A 19894-nucleotide genomic window follows, 5' to 3' on the forward strand; every position below is an offset into this window, starting at 1 on the left:
TGTTTGCTAATTCCATTAGTGGCCTTTTCTCTTTCACTGTGTCTCTGTTTTGCTCAGTTCATTCTTCTTCAGTTAGTAAAGATGTTATATCCCTATTACTCAGACAATGATCCCACACTTTGTTGGAGTGGGCTCTCCTCCTGCTTCCTAATTTACTCAGATGCTCAGCTGCAGTCTAAGGTGCTTTTGCCTTGGCTAGACATTTGTATGGCCAAAGGCGTTCCCCACAGTCGGATGGGTTTCTTTGTAAAATACCACGCCTCTGATAACGTTCACTGTCTTATGCACCTTATACACGCAACCACAGCATGTACTCTGTCATTCTTTCATGTGATGCTGAGAAAGCCATCGTGGTAACTTTAATAGAAATAGATGCTGACCTGAATGGTTGGAATTTTCTCTGTTATAAATATGAAAGTGCTTTCTTGTCATCTTCGAGAGTTGATTTATTCTGGAGTACTTCAGTGGAATGATTCCCAAAACTCATGGAGGGCATGACATGTCCAATCTTTTTGTACGAGAAGGAGCAGTCACTGAGCCACAAACTGGTTGCTGAGGAGGCCAGGGACACCTCAGTTTCATAGTCCAATCAGGAAAGTAGACTCCCTCACAGTATCGTTCTAGCGGCAATAAAAATAACATATGGCAAAATAATATTTCTGCATAAACCACAACAGCTTCCTGACTGCCGTTGTTGTTTGCAAAATTCAAACGGCCATTGTCTTGGAATTGCTGCATCGATTGACTAGCTTGTTCGATGACACCTACAGATGGCCATTCATTCGAGGTACGCCGCGGTACAACGTGGTGGGCACAACTAAACTAAAAATTAGACACAAGAAGAGTAGTGTCTGAATCACTGTGCCCGTCCTCGCTGAACCCGAAAAAACTACAATATATATCTCTAAATATCACCTATGCGGGTTGTTCGCATGAACTTGTATTGAGCAGTATTTCTCCCATTGTGAATGTACTGTATGTACACAGCAGTCCCGCAGGGTGTAGGGCGCAAACCCATGTGAGCCCAAAAGCGCTACATTATTAATAATATCTTCCGTGTCGCATTAACATTGGAGCATTGGAATTATACCACTGTTTGTGCTACAGTACATTAATATAATGATATCGTTATTAATTTCTTTAGATCACGCGATTCCATATTATATTCCCTATTTATCAAATTTTAAAAGTATGCTTTTGTTTACTCCGATAACGAGCGTATTCACAAAGTATATAAACTTAATATGGTCAGAAGGAGCAAGTAAAAACATTTCCGAAATAACCACATGTAAGACTTTGATTCTTAAATGTTTAGGAAAAAATGGAATACTGGTATGTATTTTTTCTTTAAACTACCAATACCAGCCACATACAGTTTACATAATATGTTTATGTTCCTAAATTACTATCGTTTATGACCATCAGATCCGTTATGCTGCTCTTTATTTTATGCTCAGCTACTTAAATTTCCCATCTAAATATTCAAAACTAAGCAGATTAAAATGTGCAGAGTAAAGAGATTAAATGATTAAATCTTTTCACTAACGACCAATGCACCACGAGCCGCAGTGGCTTGTGGGTAGTTGCGTGCGGTACGGGTTTGTACCGCGCAGTCTGAATGGCTGCATCTGTACACGGTGCATCGTGTACTTGCTCCAGCTACTGTAAACCCAGCTTCTTTGCTACAAAAACTGTGTCAAATTAACTCCAAACATTACAGCTCTACAGTAAGTCTAGTGCCAGCAAGAGGGATATACTGTGTGTGAAAATGGGGTACCTGCTGTGAAAGATCCCTATCTTGCCTTGAGTGTTTGGCTCAGGCACGTGAAACCTCCAGTTCAACACAGTTGCAGCACAAGGTCCAGGTTTTAATAACATTTAGCTTATTAAAATAAATTATCCGCAAGCTGAATCTCACAAGCAGCTCTAACTCTTAACTGTTGAAAAAACATTTAAGCTCCAGACCTGCTAGAGCTAATTCTTCCCTTAGCTTACTTGAAATTCACTCACATGAAAGTCAAAGCAAAGGGATAGGGGGCTTGCTTGGAAGCCATCGAAACCGTTGGTAATAATAGACATCTGATGTGTATTTTCAACCCTTCCGAAATGTTAAAAATCATTCTTCGTGTATAATTTGATTTTGATGAGTTCCTGTGCTCTCCGTTTAGCGCTGAGTCTGGACTGTGTTTTTATGACCGTCCTTCCCATTTTTGGGCTTGCAGCTTTTTTCCAGCTCCAAACCCATTTTTCCCATGCCCTTGTCTTTTTCATTTACTCCGCATTTTTTCCAGTCACTGTGTTATTTTCCAGCAGTACCCCTCTTATTCCTGCCATCCCGCCTCTCGTTCTGCCAGCCTGCCACATATTCTTGTCACCCTGCCTGCTTTCCAACCACTCCTGCTCTTAACGGCAGATACAACAGCAAAAATATCATCCAGAGCACAATTTATTGAAATTTTGATACAGCTGTACTAGAAGTAAGCTGTTGCATCCTTTCTTACCCAATGCCAAGGGAAAACTGTTTTTTTTATTTCCCTTTCTATGGTGATATTAGAGTGGTACAATAACAAAAAATAAAGCATATTTCTGTAATTGTAAGCATATTATTCCGATGATTCTTGGTTTATTTGGTGAAAGAGGATATGGGAATAAATTAGTCTACTGTACTGAAGGCAGATGTGTTAAGACCTGTCCTTATGACAGAATCTGGCTGAGTCCTCGAAATGAAATGCAAATAAATTTACTTATGTGCAACAATTGTTCCAGAAATGTGGAAATGAAAACATCTTACAGTTTTTGTAAGATTTTGAGTGCAAGCCGAGCTGGTATGGTTGCAAATTCCTGCAAGCACTCAGTCAGCAGAGTGTATCAGAAACAGCAAAACACAGGCAAAACGCTTGCCAAGAGAGACAGCTGTTCACATGAAAATGAAGGAGGGAGACAAGGGGAAACTCTTTCAGATAGTCTTTTAAAATCAGACTCTATCTAATATTGATATCCTGCATTCAATGCAGGATATACTGTATCTTATAGGACTGCAGAATTACCAAACAGATGTAAGAGAACAGATGTAAAGTCAGATATGTGAAAACTGCCTTAGCAACATCGCAAAGGCTGAAGCAATTCTTGCAGATTCTGTTCACTCACAGAACATCTTTCCAATTTAGAAACTTAACAAATTCTCAGAGGAAGGCTGGACTATTTGAATAGATGACCTTCAGGAAAATTGGATGCCTTAGGAAATGAAAGGCCTCTCTTCCTTTTGAAACAGAAAATGCCTCCTTGAGAGCTGACACTTCAGTAGGAAGTCCCATCTTTGATGTTAGACAATACCAAAGCTCCTGTTTGCTTTGTAATCAGTAGAAAGTCCATCACAGTTTGTAGAGTGCGAAGGCTCCTACCCGAGTCAAGGCCAGTCTCCTTTAGTTTTCGAAAATCCTCGCTGTCATTATTCCTCCTGCTGTAATTAGCCATGACGTAGGAGTCTGTGCCCTCTGGTCCTGCCTTCACCCTTTTACCCTTTCAGTCTATTCCTTGTGTTTCTTCTTCCATACATGCTTTGCCGAGGTGTCTGCACAAATGTGTGCTATTACTGTTTTTCATGATCCACCACTATGAGCCTTTTCTTCATGTTAAAAGAAATGAGCTGTATTGGCTGAATGTACATATACAGTATGAAATGCCCTGTTTAACTTACCTCCCATGATAATTATTTGGCAGCATTTGTCAAGGTGTAACAGGTGTGTGTACAGATGTTCAAACACAGCATAACTTATAAAAAGGAGTGTGTGATAAAGCCTTACTGTAAATGCACTATGAACAGTGCCATGGGAAATGTTATGCAGTTGTCTTACTTTGTAATCTCACTGTTTAGAATATTGTACAGCTGTTCAGATTTCTGTGGTGTAGGGGGAAGTACTGTAGATACTGTACCTGGGTCTGCATGAATATGAAATGATTAGGGGAAAATACCTTATCTTTACAGTTGTATGAGTATACTATCAGACATGAACCCTTTCTTCTTCCTCTCTCTTTATCACTGAGTGAAAGAAGATCATTTATGTCATGTCCCTGAGGTTTTTTTTCAGAGAGCGAAAAGAAAAAGCTCAAACAAAACATGATAGCTTAAGAAACAACATCATTGTCAACCCATGACTGAATGAAATCAGAGTAAACCAAGAGACTGCAGTTTCCTAATACCTACTGACATTTGTCCAATTTGAATTGCTGCCAGTTAAACTACCAGAAGATTTTATTTTTATGAAAAGCAAAGTTTGCTTTGGACTCTTTTGTTTACTAAAATGAATTACCTCCATTCAACATCCATCAACGTTGTTTTGCTAGTGTGCAGAAAAGGAAGATAAAGTTAAATAGTCTGTTCCTCAGCTTCAGGCAAGAAAACAATGCTCCCAATTGTCCAATATATCATTTCCTGTCAATTGAAAACAAATTAATAATTACACCATTGTCAGCTTTGAGTGCTATTAGTTTGCTTTGTATTTCACAAAAATGTTCCAATTTGTTGATTGCAGTTTGTGATTTAAAACAAAGCTGTACAGTACATACATGGAGCAACCTTAAAACTTTATGAGAAATGTAATGTGTTACCTGGACTCTACAGTACATTGAAGATCTTGTGTGACTGCTGTGGATTCTAGCAAACCAGAGCAGATTTTATCCACTCATATTTTGTTTAAAGATACCTAGTTAACAAGCCTTTTCAAACTTCACTTTCTGTTTACTGAAATGAAGTATAGTGAATGTATAAAGGTGTATAATTTCGAGAACTTAATTGGAAACTGCCTACCCTTCCCAGATTCCAGATTAAAATTCTAATGATTACAAAGCTACTGTAGTAAAATGAGGAATGGGCAGACTTTTATTTCCCTTTTTAAAATCCGTATATAGATGTTAATTATTAGGAATGTTTAACACACACGTGGGGCTCATGTCCTCATAGCAGACTGACAACACTGTCCTGGACATGCCTAGCTGGTAGGAAATGATGACAAAGAGTTGATAGTCACAGGGGTCATGGCTATTGAGTCTGAGAGCATCAGATGGACATCCCCCAAAGATCTTGCAGTTATAGTGTGCAGCAGTTGTTAAGACAAACAGATAGCATTGATCCAAGAAGGGCTATCCCAGTGGATTACTAGATGGATGTTATTGTTTTAAGAAGAAATCCTCTGGTGAGAAAGCAGGGTTAACCTTGTTGCTGGGGGCTCCATAATTCTTCCCTTTGACTGGAAGTTCCTGGCCACGCAGGTTGGAGGGCATACAAAAGAATCAAAAGCTCCAGGATGTGAAGTCTCTGTACTGTACATGAGAGGATTGCCTGAGGGACGCTGCAATAATATTAACAATGGCCAAGACTGCAAGGCAGGACTTCAGCTCTCTCTGTTTTCATTCTGCTGCCTAAAATGAACGCTTTTGTACGCTTCAGTGTACAAGTCGTGGGATCTCATGTGCTCAGCTCCTGCTGTCTAGAATTCTGCTGCCCTCATGTGCTGCGTTTGTTTAAAGTTTAAAGTCCCCTAAACATGCAAAACACTTTTCTGGCTTGTTACAGTATGTTTCTCTGAGAAGGGAACCATACATTTAGACTTAATCACAAATATCATTTAAACTATTATTGGGAATGCAAGCATAAAGTAACTTGAAAATAAAGTGTTCTTTCAGTAGAGGCAAAAGTGTTATGCAGTAGCAGATTTGCACTTCTGATTTGCATTTCTGGAATCCATAGTCAGGGCAGATTAAATTAGAGCAGTGACATGATTTTCCTACTTATAATTAAAAATGCAAAAAAGATATGCCTTTTTGTGCTCTTAAGATGAGCTGCTGTTTAATGATATTGTGAATTGCAAAGTAAAGTTCACATTGTTTGAGGGTATAAACAATGTTATGTTAAATAATTGTTTAAATATTATTTTCCTTCACTTTATGTCCAGCGAAATCCAAATCATTTGGTTAGAAAATTTCCAGCTGATACTTGCACTGGTAAATATTACTACATACTTGTATTATAGGCATGGTTATGCAATTTACAATGTATTGATTGTTCATCTTTCTTATAATGCTTTTGTTTCTGTGCCACTGTGCTATAAACCTTTTGGTCTTTACTTACTGTACCTGCTTCGATAAAGGACTAAATAAAGACCATGAATTAAAGCCCTTTGAGGTTTGGGCTCCAGAGCAGATCAACACTTTGAACCATGAAACTAACCCAGTTCTCCATTACAGGCTATTGTGGTGAACAGACAGGACTCCTCTGACAGTCAGAAAAGACATCAAAAAGATTTGCAATTAGTACGTGGGTTGATGTTTTGCTGTTTGCAGGGCGAAAGCAGGATTCCATGTAATGAAAACCTACTTTAATTCAGCAGTAAAACACAAACCAGAGGACATGAATAGAAACTACTGTAAGTGCTCTTTACATTAAGGGTTGTGGGAGCCAGGAGAAAACTATCCAACCACATCGTGAAAGCTGATACCCTGACTTTATAAACAAATGACCGGATGAGATGAGATGAACGGTAGCAATCCTGTAGTAATTTGTGATTAAGTAATTTAAATAATTAGTAATTAATTAGTAACCAAAATCCTCCTCTCATTTGATAATTTGTCAACAAATATGAAATATTAGTAGTAAAATGTTGCTTGGGGTGACTGATAAATATTTAAACGAATAGTACGTGTTCTCATATTATTTCTTAGTGGATTTCACCAGAATACCATCAAATATGAAAACATGATTGATCTTTACACTAAGTGCTGTCCTTAGAAATACAGAACAGTCTGTTTCCTGTTATGTTTCCACTTTCATGCTGTTGTATTATTTTCCCCCTGATGGCTGATGTCTGAAGTGCTTTCATGTGCTATTTAAGGAAAAACTTACCTGTTTTCCTAACTGAAACTCAAAGAGGCTGCTCTTTCTGGAAATGCCAGACAAAAATCTTTAAACAATAATTTTCTCATATACAGTATGGTGCTGAGAAGGTCTGCCTTTATTCATAATCAGATCATTCTGGCAGGGAGTGGAGACAGTGCAAAGTATTGTGATGACAGAACATGGTTTGTCCAGTGTAGCAGAGAAAGGCTGTTGTTTAATTTGGCATTTCTTATGAAGACCTCATGGTAGAAACACTAAACGTTTTTACACCCCATTGATAATATGAGCGACAAGGTGTTCAGTCACTCAGCAGATTACAAATCAATGCCTCATTGAAACTGCTCTATGAAAGCACCAAAGGGGAGTATATTTTTTACTTTGATTATTTGTTTAATTTTGTAGTGTGTTTTGAAATGGACTTCTGTGACCTTAGTGTCAACAGTAAAAACTCTAAAACGTCTTTATTGCTACAACTTTGCAGATTAAAATAAAAACTATTGACTTAACATTAGAAATAGCTGATTTATGTAGCTACAAGTCTGAAAATTAAGGGATGTACTTGCATGTCATGGAAGTTTGTTTTCAAGTGGAGCTCCAGATTTTTTGGTAGGAATAGTGCACATACAGTACAGTAAGAGTGGCATGGTGGTGCAGTGGTTTGCATTGCTCTCCCACAGCATTGTGGTCCTGAGTTCACACACTGGGGGGGTTGTCTGCGTGGAGTTTGCATGTTCTCCCTGCGTTTGTGTGGGTTTCCCCCGGGTGCTCTGGTTTCCTCCCACAGTCCAAAGACATGCTGGCAGGTTAACTGGCTCCTGGAAAACCTGGCACTGGTGTTACTGTGCGCGAGTCTGTGTGTTCCCTGCGATTGACTGGCGTCACATCCAGGGTGAATCCTGCCTTGCTCCCATTGCTTGCTGGGATGGGCTCTGGCTCCCCCACAAGCCTGTATTGGATACAGTGGTTAGAAGGTGGAAGGATGGAAGGTTTGGAGGATGGATGATGCACATTAGGACAGTCTATAAGAAATTGTGCTAACTAAAGATGGTACTCAGGCTTGTCATTGTCATTGGGCTGCTGGTACAGTAGCTTATTTATCCAAGAAGCTCATCCTACAATTCCTTGAAGGATCATAGGGAATCTGCTGGAACAACATGGCTGCGTATGTTGCGCTAGACATCTACAACCCTTTCCGTAAAGCACTGCTTCCTTAGTCACAGATCCTCTTAATTTTCAGTTGTGGTTTCAGGTCCTTCTGCAGTGCCTTGCTGTTCTTATGTACATTATGTTTACAGTCTAAATCCATACGGCTGACAAATTAAAACTCGCAGCAGCAACTTGTTTTGTTTTTAACCTTTTATGAGATATCATAAGGGGAAGGTTCATATTTAACTTGAATAGTCTAAGAGTATTCCCTATATTAGCACTGATTTTCTAAAGAATTTCACCCCATTGCATAGGATCCTGCTGGATAATACTGTCACTTCTAAATTTGTCTTTCATGCTTGTGGTGTAATGATTCATTAATGCTAACAATAGGACTGTTCTTTTAAAGCTTGGCTCAATGTAGAAAAATCTACTCAGCTGGGTAAATGATACAATATAAGGATGGTTTATTTAAATATAGCATATTTAATAAAATGTTCAGAATATTTTCTAGATAGAGATTGGAGAAGCTGCCATTTGTTAGATCTACACAATATTCAAATTTTCTATTTGAAACTAATCAAGTGTGAATTAGAGGCTTTTTTTAGGCTCATTATCATTATCATTTGCAAAATTTTAAAAGATCTATAGAGCCTTGTTACACTCACACTACCAGCTGTTAATTATTATGATTGTTTTGTTTACTATTATATTTTATTTAATTTTATTGCATTTGATGGCAGTTATGTTTGTCATCATTTTTAAATTAAAAATTAAAGATTGTTTCATTGTTGTACAATGAAATAGAGACAAAAAGTGGAAAACACATAAATGTTTCTTTTCACAGTTAGCCATTCATACAGTATTTAACAAAAATCTTAAAGCAAGTCTTCAGCAGTCATATAAGAATAAAAGTAAGTTATTCAAAGAAAGGAGGGCTTTTGAGCAACCTGGCCTGTTTGATAGTGGCCAATTAGGCTTAAATGGTTTCAAGGCCAGTAAAAGTTCTTTGAATAATGCAAAGCTATTACAGTGATGCTCAGTGCAAATTAAGATATCAAAAATATGTTGCAAAGAGATAAGCGTTTTGTGGTTCTTGGTCTCAAAGTCACTACAAATCTGGATGAAGGTATGCTAAGTATGCTCCATATAACGGGATTACAGATTTCAACACAGTCCGAAGGCGGGACGTTCATATACAGGATATGCAATATAATTGTGTTACAGATGGGCTAACCTCAAAGATGAATCAAACATATTCCTTACATTATTATTTATCAACATACTGTATAAGCAGCAACACTGAACATTTGAAATGCACGAGTATGATGTGGGAATGGTTGTTGGACTGTGCAGTTCAAGCTCTGAGTTTGCAAGTGTAATTTATCAATGGTGCATGCCATGCACGTCATGGGATTAACTCGATTCTGTCAAGCTCACAGCTTGCTAGACACCCCATGTACATTCCAGCTCGCTGACCGTGACCAGGCCTCAGTTCTTTTCATTTTTCTGATTTTTTCAAAACTTCTTGGCCCTATAGAAATCTATAAGAAAGTTAGATTTGATATTTATTCTTCGTTCTTTTATTTTGGAACATGAACCTTATTCTATGTGAGTGTGAATTACTGTATCTATTCTCACTCCTTCTTTGCTTCAATACTGCTTTACCAGTTTTTATTAGAAAACTGCTTTTCGCAACAACACTGAAAACAAAATACACTTTCAAAGAAAATATCTATTCAAACATAATCACTTACTGTAGATGTTACACACTCGCCTATTTTAGATCTTTTTATCACTGTCTTTAAATAATTCCATTGAATAAAAAGCCTGCACAACAAAAAAAAAAAAATACTGTCAACAGTACCCTTGACAATACCTTTGACAACAGTTCAGTATGTATCATTAATACAATTTAATATTCGTAAGTTACCTGATGGAAATAAAAATCTAGTTGCTTTTAAATCACCCAGAGCAACATCCTCTGAATTTTGTCTTATGGGTTTGCAGCCCATTATATCTGAAAATAATGCAGCTTGAAATCTCTAGATTTCAGCTTTTCTTCTTTGTGGGAAAGGGTTTCACTGGTATTCATTCTCATCATTAAAGAGCTTCCCATCTGAATATCAGCTGCCAAAGTATGTGGTGTCCTGTTGAGTCAGAGGATCAGGACATGGGTTGCAATGAAGCTTAGCAGTTTATACTTCCTACCAGTGACATGAAGCATCAATCTTTCAAAGGAGCAGTGAGAAAATGAAAAAGGAATTATGGAATCCAACAATGGTTTAATTATCTTTTTCAGTGGTGTATTTATTTTATTTGAATTTGGTTTTGACAAGCGGAGAGGTGAAAGTATACAAGAAAAACGCAATAAAACTTTTTAGGTTTGCTCCCTATTCACGTTTGTTCCTTTCTTAATTCTGTATAGTGAAGCTCACGTGGAGTCATCCATGAGCTAGACCCTAGAGACAATTTGAGATTTACTTATCTCAATATTTCTGCCTCAATATTTTTTTCCAAAGTATCCACTCTCGGGGCCAGCTGTTCCCTGTTCCCCTCTGGCACAGGCATGCAGTCGTCTGTTGAAGGATGAGGGTCACTTTGCCAAGTCTGTGTTTGTCCGCCAATGGGCACCTACTCTGCAGGAACTCCTGAGGGCAATGAAAGAAGCCAGCTCCTGGCTGTTTGTTTTCCAGTCCATGTCTCATAGCTTTGACTAATGGAGAAAACCACTGAGATCTTAGGTTTACCATTCCCCATGCTTTGCAATCAGAGAAGGAAACTTAATGTACCACAGGGAAGATAAGCCATGTGCTTCATCCATGGAAGAGAGCTGCTGCCTTTTGGAGAAAAAATACATTCCCAAGTGTTTGGTTATACTTCATCTAAAGACCTCTTTCTGAACCTCAGCAGATCAACAAGTATCTGAGTATCTGAGTACAAGTTACAAGAATTTGTGTAATAATTCTTCAAAGAGTGGGATATTATTCAAGTTCTTAGACTAAAACAAAACATTTGAAAGAACAGCAGCAATAAGAAAATATTTTAATTTGATTTTTTCTTTATGTTCTGTATAAGTTCTGTTGAATTGCATTTAAGAATATTTGGTGTTTTGAAAACAAATTATATGCTTATAAGAATTAAAAAGTTTTAAAATGTAGCAATAGGAATTTTGTTGCTGCATAATTCTACTGTGTTGTTGTTAAAACACATTATAAAGAATAAATACTATTCAAAGTTTTGAAAACTGCTACAAATAGATGCTGAAGAATGAGAATGCACTGACTGATCTGCACATCAGTTGGCATGTTTAGTTTTATTCAGTACAATTTTATGTCAAATTTGTTTTATATTAATGGATTTTACATTTTTCATATGGTGAGTAGATGATGACTGATGTGATTTCAAGTGCTATTAAGATGCATGAACATTAAGGATGGCACATCATAAAGTATTTACAGCTGTACTGAGAAAAGATTAAGGGGGAATAGTTTCTTAAAAATGACTTTATGATGGCTTCGGTCTCAGGAGACTAAGTTCCATAAATATACTTTCGAAGCAAAAAACTTTTTCTTTAATGTCAAGACCGCCTAAATTTAGTTTTTTTGGCCTTGAGAAAAATAGTCCCATAGTTACCAGTTACCAGTGCATCATTGCCAAACGTTTGAGTCATTTTGTGTGAAGGAATGTCAATCGGAGTGTACAGTAACTGTTGGCTGTGCAGTCACCACTGTAGACACACAGCCTGATTCTCCGGATTGGCAAACTGCCTATGTAGTGAGTTTATTCTGGTTGGGCAGCAAAGTTTGGAAAACAGTTAAAAATGAAGTATCATGATCATAACAGCTTTTGTAAAGTATATTGCTCTCCAGTGGTGAGTTTTGTTGAATGCTAATTATGTCCTTCTTTGTGGCATTTTCGTGGCCATTAAAAACATTTAAACTTTTCCATATCAAACCTATCCGTGTAGTGGTTGGGATTTTCTCTTTCTTTTCACAACTTTGGAATCACCAGTCAACCTCCTGCACCAGCCTGACAGTCATGAATCATTTCACTCACTGTGAGCTCCACAGCGATTCATAGGAGAGTGACTGCTGACTGGAGGAGGTGATTCTTCAGGGAAGCCACTTTCATGACATCATGTACCTTACAGTTAGCTACAGCAGGTTTAGTTTCATTCTGAAAATAAATTGGAGGTAATCCAACCAACCAACCAATAATCCTACCAATTAAAAAAGAAATACTTGATGATGGACATCCATTGTCTTGAAGAAGACATATTTTCTGTTAGAAAAAAGCCCTCATTTATTGGTTTGGAGTTTACAAATGGCTGGTGTGTCAATGTTTGGATCCGTTGGGGCCATCTTTGAGTTGCTCTTCATGCCATGATTGTTTGTCTGAAAGACAAATTATTGTCATGCTATTGTAAATTGTAAATACAGGACAATGCTTGGATGTGCACATGCATTTTCCAATAATGTAATAAAGTGGTCAGAGATCCTTTCTAGAGAATGCTGTTAGTGTTCTGAAATAGGTACTGCTTGCCTTGTGTGACAATAGCACAAGACCTAATGGTGATCTAGGATGGATAGTGAATTTGGGATCTGTCTCAAAAATCAGGATTTTTGGCAGCTCTGAAAATCACATAGCATGTGACTTTGGAATCTTAGACTGACATATGTAAAAAATGCAGTTCATTCGCAGTTATGTTTATTCAGCTGCAGTCCACAGGATTTTGTTACACTCAGTTTTGATAGGCAGGGAATGTTTGTAAAACAACCAAGGAGTCCAGTCTTTAACCTGCACCTTTTAAGTGCCCATGTAAACAGATTCATCACAGAGTTTAACACCTGTAAGCCGATAATGTACTGATTTATTGTATTTAATTTAGTTTAATTACTGACAACTTTCATTTGTGTTATGTCAATTTGAACATATTTCTTTTTGGAATTACTGCTGCCAACTGTAATGTAATAATTTGTAAATAATTGCAAACACACCAAGAAAAAAATCTATGAATAATAAATAGTATAAACAAAATGAATCAAGTCATGGTGGAACAATCCCGCCACCTCCCTAAAATAAACCATTAGAGACTCCCAGCTGTCTCTCTTGTGTGTGAGCACATTTTATTCAAGGTTTTTGTGTGACCACAGAATTGATAAAGACGCATGTCAGCTGAACTGACCAACCAGGAAAACAGTAAAAAGTTTTTTTTTTCCTGTGTTGACTTGTACATGGATTTTTAACTTATGACATTTAAGAGAGATAAAATAATGTAGCCACCTTTCATGAACCTTTTTATTGTTGCTACCCAGTGGGAGTCATAGCTGAGCTTTCCACATCTGAAATGTTTCCTCACCTCTGTTCCCATAATCCCTACTCACATTTTCCACAAGAATGCGAAGTACAAAAAAGCCTTTGTCACATGAACTCTTAATCTACAGACACCTGACTTAAGCACTGCACGAAGATCCAAATATGAATTTCACGCTTCATTTCTGTCATTTGCTGTTTGCTCTAAACACCTTAGCATCGTAGAAACGCAGGAAAAGTAAGAAAGATCTTTTCCATAAAAGCAGCTTCTGGGAAAGCATTTTGAGAGCTGTCCCCCCACCCCATCCCAAGTCGTTCTCTTTGGATCTTTTGCTCTCATGTTGGAGGCAAATGGCACATAACTCTCCCTTGTTCTGCACTACTGTCCACTCCTTTTGCAGAAGAGAATACAGAAGTTTAGGCACGACCCTCTTATTTTCGGAGATTTTGTTTCGTTAAAGATAACCTACAAGGATTTTGTGGGCAGGCTTGAGAAGGAGGTTCGTTCCGTTTAGCAATGCCAAGAGGTTAATTCTGCCAAAATGCACAATGAAGTGTGTGGTCCGGAAATGGTTTCGAGAGGCCAGCGAAATTTAACAAGCATGTTCAACTGGATATGAAGCCCCAGAAAAATGAAGACAAATCCCAAGATTAATGTTGCAATTATAACAATACAGAGGCAATATCTAACCTACTGAATATTTACTGTACAAGTTGTACCATAGTTTGATTCTGTCCCTACATAATTCATTTGTAAACTAAAATGGCTTACTGCTATAGTTTGACATTGAGTCTCATTGATTTGGTGGTCAGTAACGTCAAAAATCGCTAATTTCCAAGAAGTCTTATTATCAGTCTCTCTTCACTGAGGATTCTGAATTTTTGAAAAAAAATATTTATTTAATGCAGTCTTGCATACCCCAATTAAGAAATTTGTTTGGTTGTTTGAAGTCTCCATGAGTCACCATGGTCATTACATGCTGTCTTTGGGGTTTTCTTGTCTCATGCAGCATGATGTACCTCATAAAGTACCTTACATCATAATAATAATTCCTTACTCTTACATAGCGCTTTTCTGGACACTCCTCTCAAAGCGCTTTACAGGAGTGCATGATTGGTAAGGGCCAATGGGAAATTTGGCCAGGACGCCGGGGTAATACCCCTACTCTTTTTGAGAAATTCCCTGGGATTTTTAATGACCACAGAGAGTCAGGACCTCGGTTTTACATCTCATTCGAAGGACGATGCCTTTTTACAATATAATGTCCCTGTCACTATACTGGGGCATTAGGACCCACACAGACCACAAGAAGAGTACCCTCTACTGGCCCCACTAACACCTCTTCCAGCAGCAACCTTAGCTTTCCCAGGAGGTCTCCCATCCAGTTACTGACCTGCTGAGCTTCAGTGGGCTTCTGTTTGTAAGCTGCGGGGTGATATACAGTAGCTGCGATCAGAATATGTTAAATATGTTAAAGCGAAAACCATGTACTGTACATCTTTCCTTCTCTTCCACAGAAGTGAATATAATGTGGGCAGCTCACCAGGTGCATCACAGCTCTGAAGATTATAATTTATCCACAGCCCTGAGACAGTCTCTAACACAGCAGTGCACCTCCTGGGTAAGAGCATGGTGACATGCAGATCACAAAAAAAAAACATTTTGAATTTGGCCAGCATTGGCACCAGAAGAAGTACATGTTCATGGAAAATCAAAACACTGAAGGATTCAACCAAAATGAGAAGAAAGCAATAGGAAAGAGCTCTCAAGCCTCAACCAAGGACAGAGGAGAAACATTCATACTGCTTAGGAAAACCGCAGGGCAAATATCACTAACAGCTGCAGAGAGATGATTTGATACTATAGCAGGAAACGACAGGATTGGTTTGATGAAAATGACCAGATGAATATTGAACTTATTGATGACAAGCACAAGTCTGTCTGTGCATGGCAGAGGGAGCCAAGCTTGAAGCAGAAGAGGCTGGCACACAGACAAGCAAAAAAGAGGACTAAAGGATAATTCATGACGTGGAGAACAGCTGGTGAACAGAAAAAGCAAAGGAAATGCAGATGTCAATGATATCCATGATTTTATTGCTGCCACATGGGTTATTCATGTCCATGAATTATTTTTTACATAAGGTTACAAGTTTTAGAGGTGAACGTATTGGTTTAGAGCTATTTGGTTAGCTTTGGTGCCCTTGTTATGGATGGGTGCTACATTGGTAAGGGGTATTGCCTCTGCTGTGTGTGACTGTTGAAAGAGTTTTGTTGCCTCCCCAATGCTAATTCTATTTGAAACAGAAATTTCTTAGCTTGAGGTGTGTTGTCAATTTTTAGCTTCTTAGAAATATTGACCCCCTATGTCCTGGCTAAATTCCAATCCTGTGTGTTACAGTCTGGCCTACCTAAAGTTCGTACTTAATGCAATTGTTGAATCAATTCCTGACGTCTCCACCTGAAAATGACAACAAGTGAGCCTGTTCCAGAGTCGGCTGTTCATGTCTCTGCTAGGCTATGCTTCACCGATGAAGTGCTTTTCTTTGGAGGATCTGCAGTTCATTTCTTTCACCTTTTCATCACTTCGGTGAAGCTTTATCTTGGTCTCATATTTCCATAAAAAAACCATGCTCTCCTGGCCCATCTTTGTATTTCATTATATCCAAAATTCTGGCTCATATCTGTACTTCCAAGCAGATTCTGAAGCCTGGTGGACGTCATGTCGTGACCTGGCCATGCATGGCTGCCTGTGGAACTGGCTCACTGGTCTTTATTGATAATATGACTAATGATGACAGCAGCAGAGTGAATTCCGAAGCTTACAGAAACATTCTGTCTGCTAATGTACAGCAGAAGAAAATGTTTCCATGCGTATTCAACAGTGCTTTATAAACCAACATGACAATGACCAATGCAAAGAAATAGTTTATCAAGAGAAAAAAAAGTGGACATTCTTTAGGCTGTCCAAAGCTACATCTAGGCTGATTTAAGTGCAATTGACCATGTGTTTTTCCTGCTGGAGGGAAAAAAAATTGAAGACAGGACACCCAAAAAATAGTTAAGATCTCAAAGTAAAAGCATTCAAATTTTTGAGATGCTATAAAACATCAAAAGACCATTGCAGGAAAGAGTGTGGGGAGCAGACTTCATGCTATTATTGTATGCATAGTAGTACCGGAAAATAAAACTAATATTATACTTATCATTCATAATTATACAATGCTCACAAACACAAAATGCAGGACTGTTAATACAAGTACAAATAACGATTTAATTAATGTTTGGAAGGCATTGTGTACATAATGTTAGAATTTTTTAAGAAATTAAAATAAAATCATAAGAAGTAACATTATATAAAATAGCATTGTTAACCAATGTTGTCGGATTTCTTTTCCTCAGGTGTTCTATCTCCCCATGGCCTTGGCCATTCCTCCATCAGTATTTGCTGTGCACATTCAGTTCAACCTTCTCTACCAGTTCTGGATTCACACAGAGGTAAATTACGGACCGACTTTTCCTAATAGTGTTCACTTTAAATCTCTATTGCGGGTTTAACATGGACTGGAGCAACACACTGAAAGTTCACTGTGCCATCGAGTTAGCAATATGAAGCAAGTCTCACGAGAGGCTCTTTTCAGGCCTGTGAGCAACTGCTCTTCTAATCTCTGGTCTGCATTCTAGTAATGACTCACTGTCTGCCTCCTGAGATACTGGCCGCAGTTGTGTGGAAAGTAGTTACTGTACCAGGGATTAAGTTATCTCACAAATGATCATTGTCGAAAGACAATTGACAAAGTGGTCATGCTGCACGTTATACTCCTGCATCATGTCTCTAACATGATTCTGCATAACGGGTATGTGATGTCTCAGAATAGTGGTCGTGGTTTTATGTTCTTTTTATTTGAAAACCAATGTTTTCATTGACCGTGATTTTACAATGTGCAAAAGCTCCTAAATGAGCTTTACCTGGGAATGCAGCTGAAGGTGGCAAAGCGTCTATGCTGTGGGGCTGAAGCCTTGCTCCTGATGAATACCTTTTTATGCATACCTGTTTTTTCACATTGTCTGCAGTATTTATACTGTAGGTATTGAGATTTTGAAGTTTTCATATTGCAAAATCTGTAAAAATTAACAACGTTTTGATCCAGATAACCTAGCCACTAATCAGCCTAACTTGCAGTTGATCAAAGCACTTTGCTTTTTTCATTTTTTTTCAGCGCAGATAGTAATGAATTTCCAGTGTAGGGGTTGAACCCGACCTGGTTAAAATGAATGCACACAGAAACATGAGAAAGAACCAGTTCCTTGTCCTCCAATGACTGAAAAGACACCCCCCCTCTATCTCAGTCTGTTCCCTCCTCTGTGTTTTAGTGGAAGGCTTAATGGTTGCAGGCATAAAATCAAAACCTGCATTTAATAAAAAATAATGAGACTTCATAAAATATTGAACACGGAAGCATAAACGAATTCTTTTATTTTTCTTTTTTTTAGTCTGAGGGTGTATCAGCTTTACAGCCTTGGATAGCAGAGGGAAAAAATGAATCTCAAATGCCGTCTTTTTAGTACTCTATTAGTGAAATCCATCATAATATTAATGATTTTTTTGAAAGGATATAATTTATGCCTTCTGTACGGAGCCTTTTTGATGTCAAATAGTTTATTGGCAATGAAATCCTCAGGCTTAATCCAAAATGAAAGTATAGTATGGCATGCCTAGTTTCATTCAAGATATAACTCAGCTGTTGCCAGACACCAGTCCTTACTGGAATCAAATCTCGGAATTAGAATGCAGTTCTAGAAGTCTGGAATTTCCTCCACAGTCCGCAGCCATGCTGGCTGTATTAATGAGTGTCGCTAAATTGTCCCTGTTTGGGTATGAGTGTGCTCTGTAATGCAGAGTGGAGCTCTGGCTCACTGTCTGTCTACGAATAGATGGATATTGCAGATTGTTATAGATATCGAACTGCTTAGCTCTGGTATGGAAATGGTGGAGAAAAGTGAGAAAATGTGGGGAGGGAAAGGAAAGAGGTTGTGGTGTCGTGGATTTATTTAGTCTGTCCACAGTAGGTAGGTCTGCATGCAATTAAGTCCTACTCTTTCTTTACAGAATGATTTAGCTGCTGTGGTGTGAAAAATCCCTGATACTTAACCAAGAATTAATCAACGTTACAGCGAAAATGATTGGTTTCCTTAGGGGAAAAGTTCTGGAAAACACGGACAAATACAAATTTAGTGATAGTTATTTTTATACCTTGACCTGCTTAAGAGGCAGAAAATCATATACAAATTTAATAGAAAAAATCGCAGTTTGCAAAGCGAAGTGTAGCGTTTAAGTGATTACTCTAAGTTGTTTGTGAAACTGCCGGGTTTTCCTCTCATTGTCAACACCATTTGGAGATTCAGGAGAAGAGAGCACTTGGACCGTTCTCAACTGCACACAAAATAGTATACACAATGACTATAGTGGCAAAAAAATAGTAGTGGCTATAAAAAAAGTGTCTTTTCCTGATCCAACAACAGTTACAAAAGATTAATTGAAGGAGATGAAAATGGAATGGCAATTCATACTGAATGGTCTTTTTTGCAGTTGTTCTCTAAGGAATAAACAGTCAAAGAATGGCTCCATGTAGTACTGATTAATCTGATTATGACAGAGGCTTAAGTATTTTTAAGTATTACAGGGACTAGGAGCACTTAAACAAATCACTGGGGTGTTTTTTCAGTTGTTCTCAAAGCCGTGAAGAGTGTTTATTCATAGCCTATTAACTAGGATATTTCAACAGTCACTTATGACTAACTTTCTGTATAAACAGTACCAGCACAGATGAGGCAAAAGTACTACAGGTACTAGAAGGACTTAGATAAACAAACTTCCAGGGTCTGATGGTATTCTACCAAATAGTACTTAAAGAAACAAGAGCTGTTATTCATAGGCCATTAACACATACCTTCCAACAGGTATTCAAGACAGGGTAATTCGCATGAACTAGACGATTGCAAATGTTTTGCCCTTCCATAAAACAGAACCAACATGTATAGACTAATAAGTCTAACTCTGCCCCTACCACTGGCTCACACTGATGGTTTTCTTCTCACACTGCTTGTCTGAAGTTTTTAAAGTTCTATGATATTTAACTTGTTGTTGCTGCTGCTGTTCTGTTTATGTTTCTGGTGATTCCTTTAATGTCTTTGTGTTTGAGCAGCATACGGTACATGCAAATAAGCATTTCATTGCACTTGTGCACATGACAAATAAACTGAACTGACTTCCATTACATGTACTGTAAAGTTATGGAAATGAAGATTAGAACTATTCAAGAGGACCATCTGTATGGCAGTGAGGCTCTAGGGTATAGTCAATATGGATTTAGAGAAGGCCAATTCAGTTTAACTCGTTGGAGTTTTTTGAACCGAGAACAGCTGTCCAGTAATGAAAAACAGATAGTATAATAATAGTTAGAATTCCTTTATAATAGTGTTTTTTTCTGATGGATACCGATGTGCTTTATATTTAGGAAGGAACATAGTTTGTCAATGTA

The 19894-nt window shown here is 38.0% G+C and overlaps 1 protein-coding gene across 4 annotated transcripts in view; it reads left to right on the top strand.

The window, feature by feature from the left end:
* agmo (alkylglycerol monooxygenase) overlaps positions 1–19894 on the top strand; it is a 60252-nt gene that overhangs the window by 13016 nt on the left and 27342 nt on the right. For all 4 annotated transcript variants that reach the window (XM_088600450.1, XM_088600449.1, XM_088600451.1 and 1 more), the window contains exons 4-5: positions 14873–14976; positions 16755–16850. In XM_088600450.1, coding sequence (XP_088456576.1) covers positions 14873–14976; positions 16755–16850 — 200 coding nt within the window. The remainder of the gene's footprint in view (positions 1–14872; positions 14977–16754; positions 16851–19894) is intronic.

The sequence above is a fragment of the Lepisosteus platostomus genome, chromosome 12, assembly GCF_059453375.1.
Source record: "Lepisosteus platostomus isolate fLepPlt1 chromosome 12, fLepPlt1.hap1, whole genome shotgun sequence".
Lineage (NCBI taxonomy): Eukaryota > Metazoa > Chordata > Actinopteri > Semionotiformes > Lepisosteidae > Lepisosteus > Lepisosteus platostomus.